Source organism: Trachemys scripta, chromosome 14 (assembly GCF_013100865.1).
Source record: "Trachemys scripta elegans isolate TJP31775 chromosome 14, CAS_Tse_1.0, whole genome shotgun sequence".
Classification (NCBI taxonomy): Eukaryota; Metazoa; Chordata; order Testudines; family Emydidae; genus Trachemys; species Trachemys scripta.
This window is the reverse complement of record NC_048311.1, coordinates 19,838,904-19,855,650: the sequence shown is the minus strand read 5'-3', so window position 1 is coordinate 19,855,650 and position 16,747 is coordinate 19,838,904. Positions and strand designations below refer to the sequence as shown.

The 16,747-nt window shown below is 52.5% G+C and overlaps 1 protein-coding gene across 3 annotated transcripts in view; it reads right to left on the bottom strand.

Annotated features, from left to right (window-relative positions):
- The window catches only part of UNC13D (unc-13 homolog D), a 49,159-nt gene that overhangs the window by 17,488 nt on the left and 14,924 nt on the right, over positions 1-16,747 (bottom strand). For all 3 annotated transcript variants that reach the window (XM_034789585.1, XM_034789586.1, XM_034789584.1), the window contains 14 exons: positions 15,532-15,564; positions 14,778-14,885; positions 13,972-14,031; positions 11,437-11,503; positions 10,905-11,097; positions 9,801-9,845; positions 8,912-8,980; positions 6,267-6,336; positions 5,560-5,664; positions 4,168-4,260; positions 3,449-3,552; positions 2,477-2,594; positions 1,568-1,692; positions 523-613 (listed from right to left, as the gene is read on the bottom strand). In XM_034789585.1, the coding sequence (XP_034645476.1) occupies positions 523-613; positions 1,568-1,692; positions 2,477-2,594; positions 3,449-3,552; positions 4,168-4,260; positions 5,560-5,664; positions 6,267-6,336; positions 8,912-8,980; positions 9,801-9,845; positions 10,905-11,097; positions 11,437-11,503; positions 13,972-14,031; positions 14,778-14,885; positions 15,532-15,564 (1,281 nt within the window). The remainder of the gene's footprint in view (positions 1-522; positions 614-1,567; positions 1,693-2,476; positions 2,595-3,448; positions 3,553-4,167; positions 4,261-5,559; positions 5,665-6,266; positions 6,337-8,911; positions 8,981-9,800; positions 9,846-10,904; positions 11,098-11,436; positions 11,504-13,971; positions 14,032-14,777; positions 14,886-15,531; positions 15,565-16,747) is intronic.

Sequence of the window (16,747 nt, the reverse complement as noted above, 5' to 3'; positions counted from 1 at the left end):
CAACGCCTTCATTGTGACTCAGAGTGGAACGCAGGTCAGGCTGGCAGCCCAGAGACACACAGCACAGTGGGGAGCGGGACTCAGAGCTCACCATCCAGGCTCCAGGCTCTGTACTGCAGGGAAAGGAGCGCCTTGCACTTCTCTAGAGGGGTCCCACTGGGCAGTCAAAGGCGCAGTGCAGACAAGCTTTGGAAATGCTACCTCCCGCCCCCTCTGCTGGAATCAGGGTCAGGACTCAAGGCCTTTGCACATTGGCATAGGGGAAGGGACAATGCTCGCGGCTCCAGGAGGAAGTCAGAGGAACCACTATGGCAGTGGTTCTCAACCTATTTACCAGTGTGGACCGCATATGCAGCTCTCTATGTATTATGTGTACCACATCCACACAATATATGTACTACCTGTATGCTCCCGAGGATGTCACATAGGCCATAGCTGTGGGCTGATTGGGCTGCAAGCAGCCCGCGGGCCATGGGTTGAGAACCACTGCCCTATGGGTTGGGGGAGGAGATGGTACTGTACCTTGAGAGCCTCCATCACCATCTGCTGAAGGTTAGGGGTCAGAGTACAAAGTTCTTGGAAGGCTTTCATTTTACACATCTGGACCAGGACCCTGTGAAATGAGAATCATTGCTAAGCCATGGCACAACCCAAAGAGCTTCCGAAATGAGAGCTTTGCCACCAACGACAGCAACATCTCCCCACGCACACTTTCCTCTATAGAGCATCCTTCAGTGAGAGGCTCCCTGAAAGCCTAGCTGCCAGGTCACAGACAGAGGGACAGACATGTTCCTATGCTGGCAGCCTGGGAGAGGACCGAATGCTAAGACTTCTTCATCAGGGCTCTGAGCTTGGCAGGACTTATGACCCAGAGCCCAAATTCACCTCCCACGAGGTGAGAAATACCTTGGGGCAGGAGAGGTTAAAGGGGATGGTTTGGAGTTAAAACGAACAAAAGCCATCACAGTGTGACAGCTGCCTTCATGGCCAACACACCAGGGGATGAACTGGGGACCTATAGAACGAAAAGCATGAGCTGCTACAGGTTGCACTAAAGAATCAAACCTCCTTAGGGGGGCTATAACAGACTCATCTCTCCGCCGCAGAGGGGACCTGTAACAGGAATTGACCGGGGGGTTACATAAACTCCAGAGAAAAGTGTTATCCCATAGCATAAAGGCCTCTATTTAATCCAGTCAATGCACACCCAGGAGGGAATACTCTCTAGGTATCACAGGAAGAAATGACAAGATGCCAGTTTACAATGGGGGAGGTCCCTGGATGTCTGTCTACTTCCTTAGGGGATAGACCCGCCAGGGAAAGGCAGAGGAGAGGAGACAACGAAGGGGGCTGGGAATGGAAGTGGGAGAGAGGTTTTCCTGTAGAACAGTCTCCTCGGGGGAAGCAATAGAAGCTCCAATACATGGGGTGTCAAAAGGTAGACTGGATAATGTAGCATAGGGAACAATCCCACACTAGCCCCAGGACGATGTGGCAGGGGAGTGCGGGGGGTTGTTTCTTCTCTGATTGACATGATTCTGTCTATGAAGCATTGCAGCTGGCTGACCTGAGCAACAACTGTAGCCTGTGCGTGGACATTGGGGAAGAGAGCGGGAAGACACTGCGGTACTTCTGGAGGAGAGAGATTCCATAGGCTAGCAAGGACTGGAAAGATTCGGCCAGTTCTGCTTTCTGGGAAGAAGAAATGGAAGATGCATCAGCAGCGACAGTGACGTTGTGATGGTCACAGCACCTCAGGTGGACAACGCCTGTCCCCAGCCAACACGGCCTCACTGCTGAGGGGGACTATTTCTGGATTTTGCAACATGCATCTGTCTCCAAAACTATTTTAAAAATTATCTGCCCCACTGCAAAGGGAAGCACTAAGGAATGCCAGGGAGGCACTGAAATTACTCCCAGCAGCCTCTCGGAAGTGAGGAGGAAAAGCAAAACTGAATCACCTTTAACGGATTTCTAGACTGCTTTAGGATCTTAAAAATTGTCTAGATGCTTGAGGCATTGGTAGAGGCTCCCTAGTTAAGGCTGAGGTGAGTTTTGCATTTAAAGCAGGTTTTTTTAGCATGATCTGTTCCCTGCAAAGGAAACCGCGTAGGAACGCCATCCTCCTAGGAAGGTGCTGAAGCTACTCACAGAAGCCAAAGGGAAGAGCAACCCAGAACCACCTCAATCTGATTTCTAGATTACGACACGATCTTAAAGACGGTCTGTATTATGAGGCGTCCGCAATGGTTCCTTAGCCCATCGTCAGGTTTTTCACCTAGCTGGCATGCGCCATGAACTCCTTCTGCAGGGGGCTCCCACCCCAGCAGAACCAATCTGCGGCATTTCCTCAACCATCCAACAAGGAGCCATGAGAGATGACATGAAGAGGGTCCCTCGGCTGTCGTGGCTTATCGGAGGCTGCCCCCACTCCCTGGATCTCTGCCCCAAACTTGGCTGTGGTGTCCGCTCATACCTGCTCAGGTCGCAGCCTTTCCTGGATCCACTGGTACTCGATGCTGGTGATCTGGTGGAGCAGACAGCTGCAGTTGAACTCTAAGGTCTGGTAGAGCTTGCTGTAAGCCAGCCACTGGCTGTAGTAAAAGGGAAAGAGACACACTGTGAGATTGTGGGCGCGTAGGCCAGGCCCAGTACCCTCCTCAGGTAAGAACACGTTCTCAGGAGAAGGAGGGATTCAGGCACAGATGCTTCTTATTACCCCAGGAGACCAGAGTCAGCCACTCCCCAAGACTCGCTCAGGCCCAGAGCTCCTACCCTGCCTCATCCCTTTCCAAAGCACAGTGCTGCACCTGCAGCGTTCATGTGGAGGGAAAGAGACGGGCGAGGGAAGGGAAAGAAGTTTGGGATAGTGGTAGTGAGAGGCGAGTTCCCCCCGCCGATCTCCACATGCCCCAATCCGTAGCTACAGCCGCGGCTGCAGCGTTAGCAGAATCAGGGGCTTCCTGGCGTGTGCTCACAGGCAAGATAGTGAGGGAGAGAAACCCAATAGTTCCGCCACCATAAACATCCAGGGAGAGCATGTCCCGGGGTGCAGTCAGTGACGTTTGTCTAGAGCAATGCACGAGGCAGAAGTGACCAAACTCAGGGAGAAGAGCAAGGAAGTCAGACTACTGACCCTGCCACAGGCAGCAGGTGTGAGCATCTGCAGTTTAAAACTAATAATATTAATGCTATACTTTGTACTTCCACAGCGCTTGTTATCTGGTGATTTCAAAGCACATCACTAAGCACAGTCTGGCTTCACATACCTGCGAAATAGGGCAGTGTTATTACTATTTTACAAACAAAGGCACAGAGGGGTTAAGGGACTTGCCCAAGGTCACCCAGAATCAGTGGCAGAGCGGGAAATCAAACCCAGGTCTCCTAACTCCCAGACGCCGTTGCCATAATCATTATACAACACTTGCCGAGTGCATGCGGTACTTACGCCATGACCTGGTGAAAGTCAGACAGGTCTTTCTGAGCGGCGTGTAGGTACAGGATAGTGGTGGCGTGTTTACTCAGCTCCCCATCCCAGGAAGTACTCCCGGCCTGTACGAGGAAGAAAAGAGCGAGAGAGTTAATCCTGCCCCGCAGAAGAGAAGAGAGAAGAGTCTCCAAGAGCCAGCCATAGAATTTGGATCCTCCTGTGATTTGTACTTGGTTTTCATTTGCCCCACCTCCTCTCTCAAGCTCTAGAATGGGCCCTTCACATAATCATTGCATCAGTCCAGGCAAATACCCACACGGTTCAGACACCCTTGGGCTCAGCCTGAGGGATGAGCTTACTGGAAAGGTAATGGAAAGTGCTGGGTCAAGTAGTTGTTGCAAGAGTGAGGAATAAGGCTGCAGATCGGCTGGCACTGGTCCAGGTTTCATGTCATCTCACACAATCGCCATAGAAACCAAGGTCATTTAATGGAGACGTCAAAGGAAGGCCCCCTTCTGCCTGTCCCAGGTGGACGTTAAAGATCCCAGGGTGCTACACAGCAGGTCCCTTCTCAGTAACACAGGCGGTTGTGTTGGATGCCTGCACCACTGGAGGTAACTCATCGCTTTGGAAAGTCTCTTGGGATACACAAGCCGAGCCATCTGCACTGCAGCATGAAATTCAGTCCTCCCCCGGCTCCCACCAGCTTCCCTGACCCTTGCTGGCTTCACATGTACCTGGTGCTGCAGGATCTCATAGAGCACCATCTGCTGCAACAGGTGGCGATGGACGGTGTAACTCGGCTGGGTCTTGCTCAAAGAGGTGGCCCTCTGAAAAGAGAAACAAAAGCGGGGAGACGGCTCAGAGCGTGAGATGGAAGGGAGCGTGTCTCCACAGGATACCCAACATCCAAGCCATCAAACAAACCTGGAGCCGGATTTAGAGGTCGCTTGTTTAATGGCAGGACTTTGGGTTCGTATCCAAGCGACCACATCCTTTGTGGGAGGTTTGACACTGCCTCCTGGAAGAGTTAAACCAAGTGCCCTGGTTTCAGGGTATTTAATCACCAGGGACCATTGATGCTGAGATATAGACCTTTATCATGGGAGGACCCAGGGAGATGCTAGAGCAGGGGCGGGCAAACTTTTTGGCCTGAGGGCTACATCGGGGTTGCGAAACGGTATGGAGGGCCGGGTAGGGAAGGCTGTGCCTCCCCAAACAGCCTGTCCCCATCCGCCCCCTCCCATTTCCCGCCCCTTGACTGCCTCCCCCCTCAGAATCCCCGACCCATCCAACCCCCCCGCTCCTTGTCCCCTGACCACCCCCTCCTGGGACTCCCTGCCCCTGACCCCCCCCCCCCGGGGCCCCCCTCCCCCTGCCCCCCCCCGGGCCCCCCCCCCCCATCCAACACCCTCCCCCCATCCCCTAACCGCCCCCCTGGAACCTCCCCCCAACATACCCCCTAGCTCCTTACAGAATGCGGCCCTGCGGACATGGGCAGAGGACTCAGGAGGAGCAGGGGCAGCCGTGCAACCGGAGAGAAGTGGCGGTTTCCCCTTCACAGCGCCGCTTCTCTCCGGCCAGCTGCGCAGCCACCCGGTGCTCCTCCTGAGTCCTCCAGCTGCGTTCCCCACGCTCCCGCCACCCGCACCACCCGCCTGCTCCCCTGCCCCCGCAGTGCAGCCTCTCCCGCCCTGCAAGGGGTGCGCCGGTGCTGAGCTGCCCGAGTGCCCGGCCCTGGGGCCCCCTGTTACTGGGGGGGCCCGGCCAGAGCCAGCCATGCCGCCGCGCTGCTGGCACAGTGAGCTGAGGCTGCGGGGGAGGGTGGACAGCAGGAGAGGGGCCGGGGGCTCAGGGGCCGGACAGGACGGTCCCGCGGGCCGGATGTGGCCCGCAGGCCGTAGTTTGCCCACCCCTGTGCTAGAGAGTGCCAAAGAGAAAATGGAACAAATAGGATACAAGAGAATGAACTCCCCACTCCTCGTCACTACAGCAGCCTGTGGGCCTTCTACACCTCTGTAACCTCCGGAGCAGCGACAGGACCGGCCCCGCTGATATAGCCCTGGCAAGCAACCCACAAACCTCATGTTCCTGTTTAACCTCCTCCCTTCACGAAAAGCTCCTCCTACCTTCTTGTGAGTCATCAGGGACTGCAAGTGGCACTGCCCCCGGTCGGGGTGGGTTTCTGTCCGGGGCTCCAGGTTGTACCAGTGGTCATTCCTGCAATGCAGGTCCTGTAGATAGACAGATGGATGGATGGCTGTCAAACACCAGAGTGTCAGGTAGGGGGATGCCCATTCAGCTAATAGGATCCATCACATTAATACGGCAGGAATTTGTAATATTAGACAATTAACATTTATACTTAATTTAAAAAATGACCCGTGGGCTGGAGGCACTTTTCCTTATTTCCTAAATGAGTCTAATTTTTCAATACAAAATCCACCAGCAGCAAAGCTGTTGTACATCACAGCATTGAGCATGACCAATAAGACTTTGCTTATTTACGATATAGCTGAGAATTACATTAGAATTACCCTGGCCTGAGGGATTGATGATTGCCTGGGGGGAAGGGGGAAATAGCGAAGGCCAGCAGCCCCGGTTAGTCATTAATTCCTTAAGGAAGTAGGGTCCATTGGTGAGAGACCTGGGTTCTATTACTGGCTCTGCAGTTGATGGGCTTTGCAGACCTCAGTTTACCTTTCTGTCACATGGGGACTACAGGGCTGCCCAACCCCTGTGAGATTTAATTAATGCTTGTGACATGCTTTGAGATTCTCAGAGGAAAGAAGCTATAGAACAACAGAGCATTATAAGCCTACATCCCCACGCTCACCTGCAAGCGAAGAACCAAGTTCCCAAGGAAGTCATCCTGCCCTTTGTCTTTCCGAACCTCCTTAAACATCCTGGAAAGGAAAATATAAATCAGCTGGGTGAAATGAGAAAATCTTTTCCTGGGAATGTCAAACATCTAGAGGCTGGGCAATGCACTGGAGGGGCCAATCCTGCACTGGGCCCAGGAGACGGGTGTGATTGGAGAGAACAGAAGAACGTACAGATGGTCTGACCCGGAATTGTCAATGGTCCATCTAGCCCAGTATCCTTTCTTCTTACAGTGGCCAAAGCCAGGTGGTTCAGAGAGAATGAACAGAACAGGGACGTTATCAAGTGATCCATCCCCTGTTGTGCAGTCCCAGCTTCTGGTAGTCACAGGTTTACAGACACCCAGAGCATGGGGTCGTGTCCCTGACCATGCTGGCTAAGAGCCATTGATGGCCCTATTTTCCATGAAGTTATCTAATTCTTTTTTGAACCCAGTTATACTTTTGGCCTTCACAACATCCCCTGGCAAAGAGTTCCATTGACTGACTGTGTGTTGTGTGAAGAAATACTTCCTTATGTTTTTTAAACCTGCTATTACTTTCCTTGGAGGATCGCTGGTTCTTGTGTTGTGTGAAGGGGTAAAGAACACTTCCCCCTATTCGCTTTCGCCACACCAGTCATGATTTTACAGACCTCTATCACATCCCCTCCTTAGTCATCTCTTTTCTAAGCTGAACAGTCCCAGTCTTTTTAATCTCTCCTCATATGGAAGCTGTTCCATGCCGATAATAATTTTTGTTGCCCGTCTCCCTCTTGTTTCTATGATTCTGCAAAACCCTCTCTCCTTCACCTGGGAGTCTCAGCACCAAAATTAAGTGCTAAACTAGGGAAGCAAATGATAAGGCACTTTCTCAGCACCTCCTTCTCAACATTGGTGGATGCAAAGTGCCTGTAGAGCCGGAAACAGCCTGGGTGCAGAGATCATAAACACTCAGTGGTGGTTGATACTCATTTTCCATTCCAGTATTATGCAAACTGAGCAAGTTAATATGCAGATGAGCTGTGGGCCAAGACATGAGCCCCTGGTCCTCCAGGTGCCCCTGGAAGTCAGGAATTTGGAGACCACTGGCTCTATGTCACTACGGGCATGCCTACGCTGCAGGCTGGCTGCCTGCCTTCGCCCAACCCCCCTATAATCCACACTGAAAGCTCTCAAAGGTGCATCTAGGGGAGCATTGTACCCATAGGTGCCAACTCCGTGGGTACTCCAGGGCTGGAGCACATACAGGGAAAAAATGGTGGGTGCTGAACACCCACTGGCAGACCTCCCTCTCCCCCAGTGCCTCCCGCTGGTGGGCCCTGCTGATCAGCACCTCCCCGCTCTCCCCATGCCTCCCACCCAGCACAATCAGCTGTTTTGCAGCACACAGGAGGCTCTAGGGTGGAGGGGGGAAGAGCGAGGACGCAGCGTGCTCGGGGGAGGGGACAGAACGAGGCGGGGTGGGGGTGGAGCGGGGGTGGGAAGAGGTGGGGCAGAGCCTTGGGGGAAGGGGTGGGTGGAGGCAGGGCCTGGGGAAGAGCTGAGGGTCAAGCACCCCCCGGCACATTGGAAAATCGGCGCCTGGGATTGTAGCGCGCTTGAGTGTCCATCTTTGAGGTATGGGGCAGAGTGTGTGTTGAGCCCTGACCTGGCCCCTGACAGACCCATGGCTTGTCCCAGGATTGGGAGGGACAGAAGTGAGCAGCGTGCAGAGCCAGAAGCGCCTCAGCTTAAGGTGTCGGAGGGCTAAAGCCATTTCTACAAAGGGGTCCAGGGAAGACAGACAAGTTCTCCCACAACACACCACAAAACAATTCCTAGAGAGGCTCCAGTTGATGAGGAGCCATGAACTCTGGGATACGCCCCCAGAAATCCTTGTCCCAGCCACAGGTAGATGCGGTGCCAGTGTGGACACAGCTAACCAGGCCTGGGTTCTGTGGCCATGTGGAGACTCGGAGCAGGGTTGGCTAACACATGGACATGAGCTAGGACACGTGGTACACCTGTCACTGAGACATAACGGCAGAACTGTGAGTGGGAAGAGGAGGCTGTGGCCCAGCAAGGAGGCGTTCATCACCAATCAGAGTCCTTGCCACATCCAAAATTCATGTGCCCTGGTCTCTTGCGGTCTGCACGCTGGGTCTTGTTACTCCAGTACAGCAGACACCAGGATCCCAGACTGGAGTACATCAGGCCCATCATTGTAGTGACCTATTTGGTGCTGGGCTGGGAAAGGGAACTATCTGCATCTCTCTTTAAGGACATTCCTGGTACATCTCCAGTGGAGCTCCATGCTCAGAGGAGGCTGACCATTCTAGCCCCCCAGAGGAAACATTACTGCGGCAGATAAGGATTAACTAGTGTGAAGAACAGGACACCGGAGTCAAAGAGCAAATCTCCACAGGAGGGATGGCGAGCGTGCGAGCTGCTCCCATGCCTACAGCACAGCAAAGCGAAGGTTTGACGCCGACCCCCCAAACTCAGCAGGGGAGCCTCCCAAGAGCATGCTGAACAAGGACCTCACAGTGCTGCACTCAGAGCAGCATTCAAGCCAAGTGCGTGCACTGCTAACAGAGCGGGGTGACTGACAGCCCATCCACCCACTCCCCAGTACCGACCTCTTCAGGCCATGGAGATCTGTCAGCTCTCCCAGCTTATGCCGCACGGATTCCTCCATGTCCAAGTCCCTGCCGGGGAGGGTCAGAAACACAGCAGGTGAGGAGGAGGCACATTGAAAAATGCATCATTAACATTAGTTTGCCAAGGAGCCGTGGGGTCAAAGTCAGGACTAAGGGAGAGGCCCCCAACACACGGACTCCACCAGGCCAGAGGAAAGTCACAGAAGGGGGGAAAAAATCAGGAGTTCGGGGAGGAGAGATGATGCCCAGATACAGTGCAGTGCTGGGGGCGGTATAAAACCCTGCAGAGCTAGATGCGAGAGCTGCAGAGTTCTTGCAACAACTGTGGCAGGGAGCCTCAACTCCCCACCCCCGCCCCGCCTCCAAGGCCATCCTCATCCGTCATAAAGAAGGCAAAAGGGCACAAGCCCCAGTTTGACGACGCCCGGGTACGTCACCTTTGTAGAGATTACACAGACCCAGGGCACAGGGGTTGGGGCGAATGCAAATCTGGCTTTATTTCCTTGTCCCTCAGACGCCTCCCTCCTTCCTAGAACCTTGACATAGAAATTCAGGGCTGGAGTCTCTGTTGCCTTTCACCTCGTGGAACCCTTTCCACCTGTGCAAAGTGACTGCAGAATGCAACTCCTCTGATCCCATGGCACAGCGCACTCACTTTCCACAGGCATAAAGGACAGTGTGCAGCCAATGGCTGTGGAGGACTGGGACCCATGTATATTACTGGGGTTCCACACAGGGATCTGTGAGGGTGCAGGCTGCAGGAGTAGTGCTCTCAGAGCCCTGTCTCAGAGCAGGATCTCTCCACACAGACCGGTCTTGAGTTTTCAGTCCCAAGTCGGCATGGGTCCGTACGCTCGATCACACTCACCACATGTCCAGATGGAAGCTGGAATTTGCTTCATCATCAAACTCCCTGCAGGACACAGAATCAGAAAACGTTACTGCTGGGATTTTGAGAGCATTTGCACACAGGCCACAAATATTAGGAAGGGAGGGTGAAGGAGAGGGAGATTAAAGGCAGGCAGCTCCCCCCGCCCCCACCACAACCTAGAAACAGTCTAGGGCTGGGGTGTAGCTTTGTGTCAATGAATGAAGACGAGTCAGGCCCCTGGAAACCCTGGTTATTACAGCTGGGCTATCACAATTGCTCTCTAGTTCACTCAGGGCACTCCCAGGTTTATGGATGGACAATATGCTCCAAGTCCTCCGTTTGTGTTCTGATTCCTAGAGTGGTGGCAGGCCTTTGGCTGATTACCTTCAGATTTTTCCGGTTTGCCCAAGAATATTAGAAAGAGAAGCCCCCAGGCTGCCAAATATGGAAGACTCAAGGCAAAATTATTCATAGAAGATCCAAGGAAGTCTAATCCCTGCAATAGACCAGGCCTGCTGGACAAGAGCCAGATGCCCACTGAGGCGTATCAACTTCAAAAATTAAAAAAAACCCACATCAGCTGGTCTCAGAGCCTGGGTCTACAGACTTGGGTTCATGGGGCTTGTGCTATGGTGCTAAAAATAGCCCAGCCCCTTCGCTGGGTCTCAGAGCCTGAGCTCCAGCTGGAGCAGGAATGTCTGTATGGCTATTTTTAGTCCCAGAGCGTGAGCCCAAGTCTGTAGACCCAGGCTCTGAGACTCATTGCCAGGGGTGTTTTGGTTTTGCAGCGTAGACATACCCTGAGAGATCATTGCACCTCACTTTTCCACTGTCTCCAATTTCTTTACCAGGCTAAAACAACACAGGAGCTTCTGCTCTTTCCAACAAGCAGAGGCTTGTGTTTATAGCACAGCATCCTGGCTTGTAATCCTGCCAGTCCCCCCACCCCTCACAACCTACTAGCAACATTACCTCCCAGTTTATGTCAATCACAAAGACCAAACTTTGGACCTAGATTCCTTGCCAATGGTCCTTGCAAGCAGAGAGGAGACAGCTGTGGCAGCAGAAAAGGGAAAGGAAGGGACAAGGGGGAAGACTTACAGTATAAATGTCTCATTCCACACAGGATTGAGAGTTTGATTTATGACTTGAGTGCGGTGGGTCTGGTCTTCAGGGATCATGTCTTTCACCACGGCCTTTAATGGCTTCTTGTTCTCCGGATGGGAGCTGCTGTCGCTGGAAGGCTCTTGTCTCTTTGATTCTATCCCCAGCAGGCAGTACGGGTCGCTGAGCCCTACAACCACAAGGTATTAAAAAAAAAAAATCCTCCAACAGAATTAGCTATTGTGACAAAATGCAACACCCACCCTTTGTACCAAGGTCCGCCTGCCTCTCGGGGGGGAGTGAACAATGATAACAATACTTTGCACTGGGCACCTTCAAGCTGGGAGCTCAAAGCACTTCACAAACATTAATTAATCCTCACATCACATCTTAAAAATAGGGATATGGGCGACCAACTTGCCCAAGGTCAGACAGCAGATGTGAGAACAGAACCCAGATCTCCTGGCTCCCAGTCCCCTGCTCTAATCAGGTACATTTGTATGTGTGTCATACATGTAATCACACTTACCACTGACATCTTTACCCAGAATGCCTTTGGCTTGCTTCACAGTCACTTTCAGACAAAAAATAGGTTTCTGGAATTAAAAAAACAAACAAACCTCATCTCACCTGAAGGAAAAATCTCCATCATACACAGAAGTGAATGTGTGTTTGATTTATTTGTAAACCCCATGATAAAACAAAGAAGCAGCACACAGTTTCACTATTGCCAACCCTACACACTCAAATATCAGGCCCCAAAAAATCATGAGAAAATGGCTGAGAAAAGATCTTTTAAAAATAATAGATTTGGAGGGGTTTTTTTTAAATTTGCCTTCTGGTTTTTTTAGCTTTTATGGAGCACTCAGGTCATATTTCTTCACAACCAGGAGGACTAGAAACTTACTTTTTAAAAAAAATGAAAGCTGATTCTCACATAATCACGTGTCTGCCTTAAACTCCCAGCTTCTGGAAACATCAAGCATAGCTCTCCCCTTCCTTCCTCTCTGTACACATCTGCCTGCTGCCATTTCTGATTCAGCTTTTGTGGTAATTCCCCTCTCGCCGAGTTCTCCCCTTGATGCACAGCAGCCCCTTCAGAGCAGTGTAGGAAATGCAACTGACCACTGACAAAGAGTGAAACTGACCATACGTTGTGCTGTCAAGCACACAAAGTACTCTAAACAAGCAGAGGCTTGTCTTTATAGCATAACCTCCTGCCCTGTGACCCTGCCAGTCCCCTTCAACCACTAGCACACATTACCTCCCAGACTGCATCAATCATGAAGACCAAAGTTTGGACCTAAACAAGCAGCGGGATCACAACGTGTTCAGACGTTGATAGTATCCCTTTTAAGGATATGATTGGAAAGTTGCAGACGGACAGATCCCCTCAGCACCACGTGTGACTCTCTTTAGCTATTTCTTTTTGCTGTCAGAGGTCAGTGCTGAGAGAGGTGGCAAAGTTCTCTCAAGAAACAAAAACCAAACCCACCAACAATACTTTCAATCACTTCTGAGCCCTGATCCTCTCCCACCTCTGCACGGAGGGGAACAAATTAGTCACTGAACTTCCGAGGGACTAAAGAGGAAGCTGCTCAGTCACTCCCACCCATGGGAGCCGTGGAAATATGCGGTAGAGTGGGCAAGGCCAAAGGAAGCATCTGAGGACAAGGGACTTATGGGAAATATTGCCCCCAACTCCTCAGCAGCGGCAGCTCCAGGCACCAGCGCTCAAGCGCGTGCCGCGGGGGGCGCCCTGTGAGGACAGCAGTCAGGCAGCCTTCGGCGGCTTGCCAGCGGGAGGTCCGCCAGTCCCGTGGATTCAGCGGCAATTCGGCAGCGGGTACGCCGAAGCTGCGGGACCGGTGGACCACCCGCAGGCAAGCCACCGAAGGCAGCCTGCCTGCTGTGCTTGGGGCGGCAAAAAAGCTAGAGCCTCCCTGCTCCTCAGCTCCAGGCCAGGTGCACAGAGGGTCTCTCTCCTCCAGCATTCACTCCCTCCCCTGGGGGCAGCAGAGATGGCTCCTGACAGAGCTGCTGCTGACCACCAGGCTGCATTCTGTCATTCCACTAAGGAGCACTGAGCGGGAGGGAACATGCCTCATGAGTATGTCAACACCGAAGCTGGAGATGTAACTTCCAGCTCAGGTCGACATACTCGTGCTAGCAGGCTAAAAATAGAAGTGTAGCTGCCATGGCTCGGACAGTGGGATGGGCTCGGGTCCCAGACAGGACTGTATGCGGTGCAGACAGCCCATCCTGCCGCTCACACCACCACAGCGACACTTCTGCTTTTAGCGTGCTAGCTCATCTTCCTGAGCTGGAAATTTCACCTCCAGCTCCTGTGCAGTCGTTCCCACGGTCTGGCTCCTACCTCCTTTTCGTAACTGGTCTTTCAGCCCCACAGACTTTGCAGAGGGGACAAAAGCTGACAGGTGGGGGATCATCCCATATACGTCACCTACCTCTTTCCAGAATCTCACCCTGGCTGGTTGGTTTCCCTCCTTGCTCCCCAAAACATAAGACTTTAATCCGGATTTGATAGCAATGACTGTCAGTATCAAGGGACAAACTTGGACTATGGATAGGCCACCCAGCTAACCAGCTGCTGTCCTACCTAAATAGGGCACAGGGTTTAGGACCAATCCTTGGGGATATCCATATTAAACATCCCTCTGGCATTGACCTAGCCTCTATGTTGTTCCACATAACTGAAGCACTGAGGTCAGTAGCACGTGTGCAGGCTATAGATACACACGGCCATGTCACCTGAACATGTTACCACTCTGTACAATGGGGAATCCCTTGAGTTCTTCCTACAGATGCGCTGCCCTGGGGCGGGCACCCACTTAAGGGATGATGCCTGTATCTGTCACACATTCATGTACACACACGAGCTGACCCTGTTGAACTCAATGGGAGTTTTACCTGGCCTGGGCCCACAGGGGGAAGTGACCCGGCACAAATTCTGCTGGCATTGCAGGTGACTGCGGAATAGAAATGTATGGAGAATGCCCCTACTTATGGGTGGTGTGATCTGGGGGAGATGAGCAGACTTTACCTCCAACTCTCTGACCCGCTGCAGTATAACGTGATGCTCCTCCGGGTCCATGCTGAAGGCCTGTTTTAAATATTACAGAAGATATAGGGTTGGCTTTATAACAATGGGACCTGGGATACATCCAAGGGCTTCCCATGTGGGACCACTACTCCCTTCCTCTGGGAGCCAGCTGGCACTCACAAAGGGTTTGATGGGAAAGGAGAGAACAGCTTAAATTGAGCCTAATCAGGACCCAGACTCATGAACACTTGGGCGCGGTCCAGACAGACTTCCTAGACTGTCCTTCCCCTAGATAATAGCTTCTTCTCGGCCAGACTGCTCCTCTCAGCTGCACTTCCGCCCCCAGCCCCTGAGCAGACTCTGCTGCCCTTCCCCTTCCCTGTGGTTATTATTTTCTTCCCACTCCCAGGGGCCCGACCCTCCTGCGACCCCGCTCAGGCAGCTGGCTGGCGTTACTCCTGCTGCTCTATGACTCACGCCTGTGTCCGGCAGGCCCCCTCTAACTGCAGGAGCTCGGAGAAAAGATTCATGCCTTGTTCCTGCTCTGCAGAGCAGCAGCAGCAGCTGCGGGGATCTGAAATATGGCGAGAAGAACTCCCGCTCAGTGTGGGACAGAGGGAACTCCAGGGTTGCGGCATGGAGGGGGCCTCTTCCCAATATGGGACTGAGGGAGTTTTGCAAGCTAGAGGTAGCGAGCGAGCCCCCGCCCGATGGCAGGATAGCAAGAGGACAGGAACGTAGGGCAGGGTTTCAAGGAGCTGCAGGACATGCACTTTCCCTTGACCTGGATGGGCCCAGGGACTGACCTTTTGTACATACTCGTACAATTCATCGGCATCGGCAACATAGGCGGGTTCGGGCTTGCCCTTGCGGTGCAGGATGGTGTAGAGAACCTCCTCGTACAAGAGGTTGAGCTGCAGGGCAAGAGGGTGACAGATCACAGTCAGCTCCTCTACTAGACATTGTGTGAGCTAGTCATTGTGTGGGTGATGTCTTTTCTGGGGCGGGGTGTGGGTATGTGTACGGATTGTACTGTTAAATGTTTCCTCCATAAAACACAAGGGGAAACGTGTTTGCTCTCCCTTCACAAATTGCGTCTGCTGCCCAGAATAAGCAGCAGGACGTACTGTCTAGAAAGCTCCTGGCCATGTTATCCCATGCCTCAAATCAAGCCTGTAATACTCCCCCTTCAGCATTGGCCCATGCTCAGTAGAACACACTTGCTTTCGGGCAGATTTTACAGCACTGCACTTCCCCGTGCTTTGCTAGCGGGAATAGCTGAAGCCGGAGCAGGCTGGTAGCGACTGGACATTGTTATAATCAAGCCTAGTTCTGAGGTGTTTTGTCAACATGGCAATTGCCACTAATTAGCGTCTTTGTTGGCAGTCTCCACAGAGGACTAGTACTCTGTAAGGCTGGAACCTGCGCTAAGGAACATTGCAGGGAAGGTTGCATTGCCACTGCCTGTCTATATGGATAGAAAGAAGGACATCCATATGCAGGGCTGCCAACCCTTTTACCAACACTCCATTGATTAAAGAAACAATGCCAGACTCATACCTCTCGCCTGGAAAATCGGTGGGACAGGTCCATCTAGAAGAAACAAGAAAGACAGAGACACGTTTCCATTCAGTTTTGATGGCGTAACAACCGTTTTTTCATCAGATGTTTTTTCTGAGAATGCAACAAGGCCACGGGTGCTTCCTTCTCCTCTCTGCATGCTTTTAAAAACGACATGTAGATTGTGACAGATGCATTAACTTCCTCCAATAGCTGTATTACGTGCATGTAGCATTGTGAGCCAGGGATCATATGGACTTCCCTAGGGGTGGGGGACCACAGCCCTTCAGGCGCTAGGACAGCAGGGGGGTGATTAGGCAAATTCACTCAGGTTTAACACCTCCCAAGAGGCACCAACACTCGGAGAGGCTCGCATATACTGCTTCAAACCAGAGTCTCTAGAGAACCAACAGACACAAAAAGGTCTTTTAGATAAATAGCCTGAGTTAAACTGACTCAAGCCCTGCTTTTGCATCCAGCAAAAGGGCAGAAGCTTTTGTACAAGGGAGGCCCCATTCCTCCCTGGTACAGGTTAGAAGGACATGACCCATTCCTGGAGGTTCTTGTTCTGAGCTGTTATGAACTTGTGATAGGGTGACCAGACAGCAAGTGTGAAAAATCGGGACAGGGGGTGAGGGGTAATAGGAGCCTAAAAAGCCCCAAATATCAGGACTGTCCCTGTAAAATCGGGACATCTTCCCTCACGGCAGGCAGAACAAACCTTTCTGAGGTTTCAGTTTAACAAGGGATACAGGCAGGTTCTGCACGCCTAGGGTTTGGTGTGGCGACGAGGCGTGGGGTGTCTAACAAAATACTCCTCCTGCTTGGCATCAGTACTGTGCAGCACTTTCCCTATCAGAGCAGCTCCACCCAATGGATTTATTTCAAGGGGGCAGTGGGAGGCACTTGGAGGGGAAAAGCAGGAGAGGGGGACTGGGACATACTACCCAACAAGGTCCCATGAATCCCCTAGTCAGCCCCAACTCATCCCTCCATTCCCCGGTCAGCTCTGCAAGGGGCAGAAGCAGACAGGGGACAGTTAGGGGGTGTGGAGCACGTGTAGCTGGGCTCAGTAACCTTGCAGGTGTCAGTTTGTTGCCTCAGGAAGGGAATTTCCTCTCCCCCCACACTCACCATCAGAAGAGCAGAACTGACCACCTGGGTTGATCTCCCTAGCTCTGAAGCCTCAAATATTGGCCACTGCTGAAGGACACAT